The sequence below is a fragment of the Centropristis striata genome, chromosome 22 (assembly GCF_030273125.1).
Source record: "Centropristis striata isolate RG_2023a ecotype Rhode Island chromosome 22, C.striata_1.0, whole genome shotgun sequence".
NCBI classification, from domain to species: Eukaryota; Metazoa; Chordata; class Actinopteri; order Perciformes; family Serranidae; genus Centropristis; species Centropristis striata.
In genome coordinates, this window is record NC_081538.1 from 4,037,018 (window position 1) to 4,050,293 (window position 13,276).

At 36.5% G+C, this 13,276-nt stretch overlaps 1 protein-coding gene across 2 annotated transcripts in view; it reads left to right on the forward strand.

Annotated features, from left to right (window-relative positions):
* The window catches only part of chchd3a (coiled-coil-helix-coiled-coil-helix domain containing 3a), a 91,958-nt gene that overhangs the window by 55,159 nt on the left and 23,523 nt on the right, over positions 1–13,276 (forward strand). For both annotated transcript variants that reach the window (XM_059325743.1, XM_059325744.1), the window contains one exon: positions 1,913–1,996. In XM_059325743.1, the coding sequence (XP_059181726.1) occupies positions 1,913–1,996 (84 nt within the window). The remainder of the gene's footprint in view (positions 1–1,912; positions 1,997–13,276) is intronic.

The following is a 13,276-nucleotide window of genomic DNA, read 5'->3' on the forward strand; positions in this document are numbered from 1 at the left end:
ATATATACGCCAGACCATGGCGCTCGTTCGGACTGAGAACTGATGTTATCCTCCCGGTCTGATAGTGGTTTGGCTGAAGATTGAACACAAGAGGACAAAGAAGCACATACAATACATACCAAGGCATCATCAGTCTCACACACATGAACACACGTGTATTTTCTACAGGTTAGGCAACATGTATACATATTCCCATACACATAAAACTCATCTATACCCCTCTTTCTGGATTATGTAGCTTCCCAGTATTGTTTCTTATGTATTCAAATCCAAACATTCACAATTTGTCCAAAGATTGTACATTCAGACATCAAAATTTTGAAACCCTTCTAGAAAAAAATTCCCATGTGACCTGCCATATGTTTCTGAATGATTCATATATATCCTAGTCCATAGCCAGTGTTTATTACAGACAGCGGTTGGTACGTTAGTTAATTGGAAAGGCGCAAAATCATATTTAATATCCAACACAGAAAGTCATTCAATAACATCAACAAACTAACATATTAAGCCATTGGTGGACCAACAACTCCCGTCTTCTGCGAGGAAAAAAATACTGTTTTCGTCAAAGCAGTCTGGTGGCTTGAAGAGAGCCATATGTGCAAATCAGTTCAAAATCATTTTAAGTGTATGCTATATTAAGAATATTTTCACCCCTATTTCTTGCTGACGCACTGCAGCCTTTTTTTCTCAAAGCCACCAGACTCCATTGACAACTACAGCAATTTTCCTCACTTATGAATGAATAAATGAATGAACCCTTTATTGTCATTGCACAGAGTACAAGTACAAGTACAACGAAATTACCGACACTTGTTCGGTAAGTTTATGTGTTATTGTGTGACTTTTTTAATCCAAACTAGTGTGACGTCCACAGAAATATGTGCACAGACAATTTCATGCATGCTTTCTGCTACTGTACACCATTTAGACAATTTTGGATACAAGTCACAGATCACATATATTATACTGCCGCATCCCACTATCCCCTCAACTGTGCAACTTAGGAGACATGTCATCAATGCAATTACATAATCACATTATAACTACACTGTTTACAGCCCTAGCTGTTTCCTAAACTGGGAAACAAGAAATAAATGGAACATCACACACTGGAAGAATTTGTTAATAGGTCACATCTCAATGGAAAAAATGTCAGCATCAATTAATCACAACATACCCCGGTTCAAAAAAACTTAGTCTACATTTATTCAAAAATTCACCTCTACAAATGCCTGATCCCAATTCCACAGAACTTTGCAACACACCTCTTTTCCTCCCTGAAATATCCATACATATATACAAGTACTTATAAATACAAAGTACACGCACACATACACACACACGCATATATAGCACTTACATAAAATTCCCCCCATTGCTCAGGCTACCTCCTTGATTGTCGGTCGGTCGGTCGGTTGGTCGGTCGGCCAAAGAAAGGGGGCGGTGGTGGGCCCAAAAAAAAGAAGAAAATAAAGAAATATGTGCAGTGATTTGCAAATATACCAAACTTAGCTACTATTGGCCTAGTTAGTAAGCCCTTCAGAGCTTACTGTGGTAACCTACGTCCCTGCTTTTGGATAAGGCTGCGTGGGTTGCTGCATTTCCATGTAAAAAAAAAAAAAAAAATGGAGTCTGGCCTTTTAAATAAATCATTCACACAGTTTTTACAGTCTAGCCTATATGTGCCTTAAAACAATAAGTCTTAACTGTGTTCTTTTTATACACACTTGTCTGACATCTCATTATTGGCCTCTCTCATGTGAATAAATGCTTGTGTATGTGTGCATTTTGTTATCAGTTTGATCAAATTGGCAATGCTCCACTGAGCACATAAGTGATTGTTTTCTCTTCTCTTCTCTGTGTGCTTGTGTGTATGCTGCATGTGGTACACATGTATTTGTGTTTTTAGGCCAAGCAGCTGGAGGCCAGAGAAGCAGACCTCAACAAGCAGGATGTTTTCTACAGAGAGCAGGTGGCCCGGCTGGAGGAGAGGGTAAGAAACTGTTTGAACCATACGCCATCCTGAAAAATGCCTTTTTATAGACATAGGATATATGAATGTGTAACCCGACTCACAAAACTACGCTCTACATGTTGCTACAGAAATAAAGTCATAATATCTGAATAATTTTATTTGTAATCACTAATAATTAGTTCAGGTTTAAATAATAATTCCCCGAGCTCTTCAGGCCTTTTTTCCCTGGAGACATTCTGACTTGTCACAGTCGAAAAACCACAGGTGTAAATAATGAAATTAATAATGGCTGATTTCAATTCAGCTGCTCTAATTTTAGGGTCCAGGTATTATGCATTCTAACTCACTGTCGTCTCAGTTGGTGAAACACTAAATGGATCATTTTTAAACTATTTATTTCATCAGATTTCATGAGTGGAAAATTTGGAATTTGTTTCTCTCCTACAGGGTAATGATCTTAACACTGGAAATGTTGATACATACAGTTTCTCTTGTTCTGGGGTCTTGGTGCAGGAATCAGTATTCAGGGAAATCTGTACTGCCATTTTACCGACTTGAGATCTTGTAACATTTGGAGTTGCAGTTTCTTCCCAAAATATTGAGAATGTTTCTAAGTCTGAAGAAAAAATGCAGCCAGCCGGTGTGATCAATCAAAGCCCATAGTTACGTGCACGGAGAGAGTTGTCAGCAATCTCTCCCGACAAAGTAAACTTTTCTTCCTTATATACAGAGTTTCAGTCTTACATGATCAAAGAACAGGAGGAAGTTACATGATGAAGTGATTTACTTAATGTAGTTAGCATACAGGAACCAGACATTGCAAAGTATGAGAGAAACTTCAAAGAAACAATAGAAACATGGATTGGGAACCAGTTTGTCATGCAAATCAACTTCAGTCAGGCTTGTCTGCCCATTTGTCCATGAGACATGATTTAATGATTTTGATGATGATTTAATATAAAATATATGTAATATATGAGATATAAAATAGGATAAAACCGAATAAAAGCACAACAAAAGATAATATATCTAGATGGAGCATCCAGTTTCCAAAGGTAATTTCTATTTCATAACATTAAAGACTAAATGCTGCATTATGCAGTCACCAGGCTAGATGACATCATTGCTATTTTCAAGAACACACATCATGCACTGCAGCGCTAGTTTTTGCCTGGGGAAAAGTTTTCATAACATACCTCTATTAAAGTGTAGTGCACTCATCGACACACAGCCACGCACACAGAAACACTCACACCAGTGCGCACATAAACAAGCGCACACAGATTAATGTGCGCAATTCAGCTGGCATACACAGTGGGTTCGGTCACCACTGGGCTCAGCCAAAGTACAGTCACATCTGTGCCCCACTGTTTTTGTTATCATCCCTCAACTTAAACTCTGCGTGCTTTCCCCAGTGTGGTGTGCATTGCTCTCTCTTTCTTGTTCTCTGCCTCTCCGTAATTGTCTCTCTGCTGCTCTTTTGCTCTCTGGCGCTTCTTTTTTTCTTTTAATTTCCACCCTCTTTCCCTCTGCCTCAAGGATAAAGGGTTACATCTCATTCATCCCTGTGTGTGTCCTTCTGTCCCTGGAAATGACACTACCCTGATGGTCCTTGTCAAACCAGTGTCCTATGGAGGGGGACAAGGGTCAGCTGGTGTGCTTAGCCCACTTCAAATGGCAGCTCCATGCTGGTCCCAGAGAGATGCCTTGAAGCCAGACAACCGGGGTCAAATGCCGTGTTAAAGTGTCTTAAAAAAGATGCCCTCATGCTGCTCTCGAATCACAAGTGTATCTTAGGAGGGATACAATGCCCAATTTAATGTGCTTAAAATGACGCCTTCATGCTGGGAAGGAGTTTTCTCCCCTTTAGAGGGTGCAAAAAGTCAAATGCTCTCTATAGTGGAAACAAAATGGAAATTTCACACTGTTGTGAAGCCAGATAGGCACAGAGGAGGAGGCAGGCAGTCACATATTCTTGTTCTTAGAAGCTCAAATGAATCCAAGATGACAAAATATCACATAGTCAGAGGACACATTGTCCTCGAAAGGACTTCAGTGTCAAATGATTTTGTCTCTATCCAAACTGCTCACATGTGGTTTCTCAGTCGAACACAGCATGTTGTGCATGCTTACCCCGGCCTGAGCACACGCCAATATTTATTTTTTGCCATTTCTTAGGAGATTTAACAAGCAGCACAATTATAATAATTAATTGCAATAGCCATGCTTGTTTAATTTTAGTGGTGTTTTTTTTTTGTTAGTTCCCATTACACACAAGATAAGTCTCCCTTTGGGTCAATAAAACTTCCAAATTTTCCTTACTTGTGGCTTGAAGAGAGCCATATGTGCAAATCAGTTCAAAATCATTTTGAATGTATGCTATATTAAGAATATTTTCACCCCTATTTCTTGCTGGCACACTGCAGCCTTTTTTTCCTCAAAGCCACCAGACTCCATTGACAACAACAGCAATTTTCCTCACTTACCGACACTTGTTCGGCAAGTTTATATGTGTTATTGTGTGACTTTTTTTAGTCCAAACTAGTGTGACGTCCACAGAAATATGTGCACAGACAATTTCATGCATGGTTTCTGGTACTGTACACCAATTAGACAATTTTGCATACAAGTCACAGATCACCTATCACATATATTAGACTGCTGCATCCCACTATCCCCTCAACTGTGCAACTTAAGAGACATGTCATCAATGCAATTACATAATCACATTATAACTACACTGTTTACAGCCCTAGCTGTTATAATAATTCATTGCAATAGCCATGCTTGTTTAATTTTATTGGTGTTTTTTTTGTTAGTTCCCATTACACACAAGATAAGTCTCCCTTTGGGTCAATAAAACCAAATTTTCCTTCCTTCACTAACAATGAGTTCTTAAGCCAAGCCAGTGGGTATTGAGTGGTGGTGGACTTCTGTCAGTAATTGGAAGTGCATTGGTGTGTTCAATTCTGGTTGGGTAGCAGAGAGGAGAAGATACCATTAACTGACGTCAAAGCAAGGTGTGAATTAAGTGATGGATCATTTGCAAAGAAAACAACTACCTTTTTCTTTACCGATTTTCGTTAGCAGTTGGATGGCTCGGCAGAAAACCTCATGGTGTTGAAATGAAACCAGAGCCAGCTTGTGTTGTATTATTACATCTTTGGACAGTGTAGCTCTACTGCGTCCTCCTGTATAGAGGAGTGCTGATGGTAGAAGTGATGTGTTCCAACTAACACAGGCATTATCGACTTCAGGCAACCACCATCCATCAGCCATGTTGCCCTCTGGTCAATATTCCTTAGATCAAAGTGTCAACAAATCACCTTCACACCTCAGAGAGAGAAAGAAGATTGAGAGAGAGAGAGAGAGAGAGAGAGAGAGAGAGAGAAGGAGGGACGGAGAGGGGAGGAACTTGAGATTCAACACAAGAAAAGACAAGATAGTAAAAAAAAGAAAAGGACAACTGGAGACAAATTAGAATTAAAGAGATTCTACCAGAGAAGGTATCACAAGGAATTATGATAAAGTGACATTTGTGAGTGAGTGAGGATAAGACGAAAGTAAAAGAAAGAGACAGAAGAGTTGTGAAAAGATAAAATGTCACCGAATGATAAAGAACAAGAGAGTATAAGAAAAGGCTGAAAGAGCACTGCATATATATATATATATATATATATATATATATACACAGTACAGGCCAAAAGTTTGGACACACCTTCTCATTCAGTGCGTTTCCTTTATTTTCATCAAAACTATGAATGAACACATATGGAATTATGTACTTAACAAAAACGTGTGAAATAACTGAAAACATGTCTTATATTCTAGTAAGCAAAGGGTGGTTACTTTGAGGAATCTAAAATACAAGACATGTTTTCAGTTATTTCACACTTTTTTGTTAAGTACATAATTCCATATGTGTTCATTCATAGTTTTGATGCCTTCAGTGAGAATCTACAATGTAAATAGTCATGAAAATAAAGAAAACGCATTGAATGAGAAGGTGTGTGTCCAAACTTTTGGCCTGTACTGTATATATATATATATATATATATATATAAGGTTTGTCTGATGAGAAACAGGACACGAGAAAATGAACACACTGCTTTATTTATTGATTCATGCACAGGAATTAAATGATAATTTAATTATGTTTCCAAAGCACTTTGTCCTCAAAACATGCACACGAACCCCTCACTATTTTTTTAATTAGCAAATTCCATCAGGATTTATGGCCTGTGGAGACAAAATGCCGCAGAAGTGGCGACCATGTGTGCATTTTGATGTGTGCGCATTGTGTGATGGTGTGTGATGGTGTGTGTGACTGAAGATCAATGGTGGGCATATTGCATGTTGTCTTACTGTGTAGCAAGCGGCTTGGGACTCCATAGGGGGTGCAGTTTGTTTGCACTGTGTTAATAACGCTCCTTTTTCATGTTCTGGCCACAGTGGCCCCGTTTGGCACTCTCAGCCTCTCCTCGCTCCCTGTTCTCCTCACCCGACATAAGCCCGGCAGTCAACCAAACAGAATCGTCATTTTTTGGCATATTATGTTCCTATGTTATCTGTCTTAGTCCTGTTTGGTTATTAACGTCCTCTCAAGATAAAGGAGCCCAATACATATAGACAGTACAGAGTGAAAATGTACAGAAAGGTACAAACACAGACCTACAGCTAAACAAAGATAAACAATCATGAACATATAGCTTAAATACAGGCTGGATATACAGTACAGGCCAAAAGTTTGGACACACACCTTCTCATTCAATGCGTTTTCTTTATTTTCATGACTATTTACATTGTAGATTCTCACTGAAGGCATCAAAACTATGAATGAACACATGTGGAATTATGTACTTAACAAAAAAGTGTGAAATAACTGAAAACATTATTTTAGATTCCTCAAAGTAGCCACCCTTTGCTTACTAGAATATAAGACATGTTTTCAGTTATTTCACACTTTTTTGTTAAGTACATAATTCCACATGTGTTCATTCATAGTTTTGATGAATCTACAATATAAATAGTCATGAAAATAAAGGAAACGCATTGAATGAGAAGGTGTGTCCAAACTTTTGGCCTGTACTGTACATATCAAAAAGCTGGACAACAAAAATCCAGTATCCATATCCGGGTCCTCTCAAATAAAGGGGCATCTCAATAAATTAGAATATCATAGAAAAGTTTATTTTTGTAAAAAGTGGAAATAACACATTATATACACCCATTACACACAGAATGAAACATTTCATGTCTTAATTTAGTTTAGTAATTCTTCTAATTATAAAGATTATGGCTTACATTTAATGAAGACCTCAAATTCAGTGTCTCAAAATAAGTTTAATGTTACTAAAAACTATTTTAAAAAGTATGTTTAATATGGAAATGTTGGCCTCTGAAAAGTTTTTACATCTATATGCACTCAATACCTGGTTGGGGCTATTGACTTGACTTGAACTACTGGAAATTTACTTTTCTTACTGGAAATGTACTTTTCTATGATATTCTAATTTATTGAGATGCACTTGTATATTAAAGGGCTTTTTCAGTTTGATCCGTCACAAAAATTACACAGTAAATAAGCAATAGTATAAATGTAAAAAAACAATAAAATAACATAAATAATGAACTTTCAATAAACAACATAAATTAACATTTCATGTCCAAAATGAAGTAGGAAGAAGAAACATGCTTGTTTGGTCCCATATCTTTTGTGAAAATATTTTCTTTGCATGGTTCAGACTTTCGGACCAATTACATGAAGTTCTGGCAGGCTATCGTCAGAACTTGTAAAAAGAAAAACAACTCGACAAAATAAAATGAGCCGCAGCACCAAATGGGGAGAGGAGGAGACCCAGACATTTTTTAAAAGAGTTAGTTGGAAAAACTCATGAAATTCAGACATTTTTTTTACTTATTTTCAGAGCCTAATGAGAGAGAGAGGGGGAGATGTAGCTCTTGTAGGTGCAGCATCAGACCCTCCCAGAAACTTGCTTGGTAGTCTGAAAAAGCAGCAGTAACGCGTGTTGTGGAGCAACAAACAGTTCCAAACACTTATTTTCAGTGTTTCATTAGCATGCTTGCTGGTGAGTTATTGAAATAACTGCAATTTTCGACATCGCATCAGATGACCTCTCATGATTCTTTTAGGTCACCACCTTTAGTTATTTTTTTTATCATAAGATAATAGCCATCATAGTATTCAATCACACACTGTATGTCAGTTGACCCAACCTTACATTTACCTCAAAGGAATTGCATTTGTTGCACGTTGATTATTAGATTTATTATCCTTTAACACCTTAGCCTCAAAATGTCCACTTGGACCTTTTTTTTTGCTTATTTTGGCTATAAAAGGGTCAGAAAATGTCCTGTGAGTAAGTGCTTTGCCCATTTTTCCAGAACACTTGGAACTTTCAATATCTGGCAGTTATTTACAATTTACTGCATGTTTTAAGAGTGGAATACTTCTAAAATAAAGAAAAACACAGTTTCTTATTATTTTTTTTATTGTTTATTATATTTTAGAATGGATGTAAATAGCAACTTCTCAGCTTTCAGAAACCGTTGGAATATTTACGATAGCTTAATCCTTTAAGTAATTATTGGGTAACACTTTACAATAACCAACTAAGTGATGTTTATAGATGGTTTATAAACCAATTATTAACCATTTACAAAGTGCTATACATATTTAATCTTTAAATGTTTTCAACTAATTTCTTAAATGTATATGAATAATTTCAAAACCATTAACATACTTAATATGGTGTTAAAAATGTTAAAATCAGTGCAACTAAAACTTTTTATAAACTATTAATGATAATTTAATTGTTTGTTAATGGTAAAGTAACTATAAACTCACATTAATATACCATTTATAAATTATTTAGTTAGTTAAAGATTAATAAATTATGTATTTACCATTCTAAATGACCTATATATGGTTTATAAATGATGATTAAACATTAATAAACTATCTGTTTACCATTTATAAATTATGGTTATTGTAAAATGTTACCAATTATTGTAATCCAAAGTGCGCTTGCCTTACATGTCACTGGTGTAACACTGGGTGTTAAAGGGTTAATGGACACTTACAAGACCATATTAGTAACATCACATGTGATTAACATTGCAATGAATAGAAATTTAGCATATCTAGCTTCTATCTAACAAGGTTTTTCTTTGGTTAAATCAGTCATTACATACTACATCCTCACATATTGTTGTTAAGCAGTGCATCAATTGCTGGTGATCAGATCAGCAGCGTTTTAGGGACGAGCATAGTATGTGTGTAATGTAGAACAGCTGGTTACATATTTTCTGTTGAAGAGACAACATGTGAAAGCAAGAATATAGTTCGGTCCATGTGTAGTTGCATACTGACACAATCTGTTTTTGTATTATCCCTGTAAAATATGTGACATAAATTGCAAAAGGATACAAAAAAAAAACAGTGATGGGCATGCAAGAGTGCTAAATAGAAAACTGTCATGGGCATTTTCCCTCATAATCACATCATAGCTGATTTAAATATTCATGAGTGATGGCATTTGAAAGGAAACTGTCAGGCACTGTGCTTTGAAGCCCCAAATGAAAGTGAGGGAGAAATAAGGTATGCCTTCATGATAAACTTTTATGAACAAACATAAAGTAAACTCTTAAACTTATAAAACTTTAAGGAACATAATGAAAAAGATATGGCCCTAGAGACAATCCCATGACCAGTTCCAAGCAAGGTTATAATATAATTTTTCATTAGTTTTAGTTTTAATTTCGTTGTCAATTTTTGTTTTCAAATTCAGTTAGTTTTAATTAGTTTTTAGAGTGAGTTTGCTAGTTTTGATTAGTTTTATTTTTTGGAAAATAGTTATAATAATAGCTTAGTTTTAGTTTATTTTTTATTAGTTTTAGTGTTAGTTTTAGTTTTTTTGGAATGGGGTATTTGTTGGGTGCCAGATTCAATAAGGTCACAATACATTTTGCCTTTATTTCCTTTGTCTTCTCCATCTCAGCCCCAATAAGTTTACTAAGTCATAAAACCAGATAGATGAAATTGATTTCATATCAACCAAAAAGGTTTACGTATGGAAAAAAGTTGACAAAGACTAAAACTAAGGACATTTTCACTATAATTTTAGTTAGTTTTAGTTAGTTCTGTAACCACAAAATACACTTTCAGTTAGTTATCGTTTTTTCTAAACTCTCATTTTTATTTTTATTTCAGTCAACGAAAATGTGTTTTCTTTTTTTGTAATTATCTTTTTATTTGAAAATGCGTTTTCAATTCTAGTTTTCGTTATTTCGTTAGTTTTCGTTAACTATAATAACCTTGGTTCCAAGTGATTTGGTGTGTTGGTGGGCGGTGAACAAGGCTGTCGTGGTATCACTGCTAGCTTAATATTATCTCCCCTCACCCTCCGTTCCTCCCTTTACCTCAGGATTCCCCCCAGTATCTTGCACACCAGCAGACAGGGGCGCCAAAAGAGAGAGAGAGAGAGAATATAAGTCTGATATATATTACACGTCTGTTCCAATCCAACATGGCCATTCATCAGAGGGGCTTCCAGTGACAGGCCATCACCAGGCTCCCAGGCAGCTCAGCCCGCTGCCTCTGCTGCTGCCGCTCATTGGGGCCACTGCTACCAAATAGCCCCTGAAAACAATATCTATATATTTATTACATTTTCACTCAATACCTGCCCTGCTGTAAAACAATCTCATATTTAACAATCAGCTTTTTTTTTTTCGTTTTTTTTTTTTTTTTTCAACCTTGTCTCTTCCCAGCCCTCCCCTCTCGCCACATCTGTCTCTCTCTATATCCCTCCTTTTTTTAAAAATGTTTTTTCTTTTCTTTGAGTGGTGTTTTTTTTCTCCACGCCTCAATTTCATTTTTTTTTTCAGAAGGGATTTTTCTTTTTTTTCTATCTTTTCGCCTTGTATATCGATGAAATTGGATTTTTCTGCTCTCCCATGGAGGACAATCACTGCAGCAATTGCCATCTCATAGCAAAGTTCCACAGCACTGTGAAAGGAAGAAATACAGAGGAAAGAGCATTAAAAAAACAGTAATAGCTTCTATCTCTCTATCTCTGTCTCCATCTCTCACTTGGTATCTTCATCTCTTCCTTGGCCTGTCATTTTTCTACCTCTCTCCCTCTCATTCTTTTGCCCTCTGCCTCTTTCTCTCTCCAGACTGAAGCTCATATTTAAAGTACATTTTGCTCATTGTGTGTTAAAAAATAACAAAATTAGAACAGGTGTTTCACGCTCGCTATTGTAGCAGTAAAGATGTTTTAGAATGTCTCTTTCCCCCATGAAGCGATCAATGTAGTCTCTCCGGCTCTGCTAGTTGTATAACTGCAGACACAGTAATCCGGAGTGAAGACATGACAGTGTGCTGCAGTGTTGAATTATTGTGTCTGAGACTGTTTGCTGTTATAGCCGCATGATGGGATTCACAGGGATTTAACGGGAAGTCTTTTCAAGGAATGGTGATTTTGCAACAACAGAGCAGCACATTCGTTTATGTGGGGGGGAAAAAAATCATAATAATAATGCTGGAATACAACTTTTGAAATGTTAGCTTATATTGTGTGGCTCAGTTTTTGTTCAAATTATGTAATGGAGATGTTTATTCAACTAATGGTACATTTCTAGGCCGTAGTTATGGGTTGTATTATATTGGATAGAGAGCATTATATGGATACATAATCTTTTCTATTTTTCTGTGCTCCTCATATATGAAAACTAGAAAAGCATTCAAAGAGGCCGGACAATAGCACTAACAAGAGATAGAATATTCTATCTACAGTTTTATTCGATTGATTGATTGATTGATTGATTGATAAAATCAAGTTGACCATTCAATTTAATTTAATTTTTATGTCATTAAATAATGTGCAATGTTGGGGAAAGTTACTTTTAAGTAAGTTACTCCCCCGAAATAGTAACTAGTTACTTTACTAAGTTACTCTCTTTATTGGAAGTAACTAATAACGTACTTTCAAAGTTACCTAGTTAAATGCTTTTTAAATATGCCTGTTGGTCTGCTGTCACTTTTATTTTAAAGAAATACCCACACTACCAACTTTTATCAAAAGAAAACAGGGAAAGGATAACATCTTCAATTTAATCTATTGAGCATACAAACCAGGACCACAACATACAAAAATGTGTCTTATCTGACACAATGTAAAGTGCACATGTGATTCAAAAAAAGGCTGGATCAAAACCGTTAGCATATGGCTGACCGTGCTAACGGTGAGCGTATTGTGTCACTTAAGGGTTTTTCTGTGTCTCGCTAAATACAGTTAACTCTGTTAAAGTTACACATTATAATTGTCTGCTTTATTCACACTATGCTAGTTTTGCTTAAGCACTTATATCTTTCTCCTTCTTATATCGACTTTATTGCTAATCTCGTCTGTTTATATTATTCAGTTCTGTTAGCTACTTAGCTTAGCAGCTAACGATAGCTTCTCTCTCTGCAGCTCGGTGTGTCAAATGTTTAGCTACTCCTCAGCCTCCTTTACTGATAATAATACATGTAATAATTGCCACCACAGTGAGCGAGGAGAAACCGGCCCTAACATAGTAACGACTAAATAATCACTTGTTAAGAAAAAGTAATGCCTTTTCAATACAACAAAAAAGTAATCTGAGTACTTTAACGCATTACTCCCAACACTGATAAAGCCCTGGCTGAATTTGTGTCTAATTGTATCTTTCCATTGACTCTGTATGCAATCACAACCTCTAAAATTCACCTTGCAATTTGCCTAAACACATGGTTTGTGGTAATGCTAAGCAGAATTAGTTACCTTTGTCTAAAAATGTGTATAAAGAATAGCCACAATAACAGTTTACCAGCCTCTTAGTTCTCCTCATGAGCAAGTTGCACTGAGTCACACAGCAGAAGTCTCATTTTCTCTAGCTCTGCAGAACCGTAATGTTAGCCATGGTGGGGTTTCTCCCCATTTCGGCCCTCCTGCTCAGCAGCAGATAAGAGAAAGAAGCCATCAGTACAGGGAGTTATTTGTTTTATTCATTAAAAATTGGAGGCTTTTTCTCTAAATTGAGCTGGAGCCTGTGTTGGTGTGCAGCTCCTATCTTCTCCATATCGCTGCAGTGCATTAGCAGTAATGACTTAATTTGTCTGTGACACCCCCCACCAGCATTTTGTTTGGCTCCAGATGAGCTTAAAACCTAGTGGAAAGCAAATAGAGTAAATAGGATGAAAATAAACAGAACCACTGTTTTAGAGGTAGCTTGCACATGGAGTGTACACAG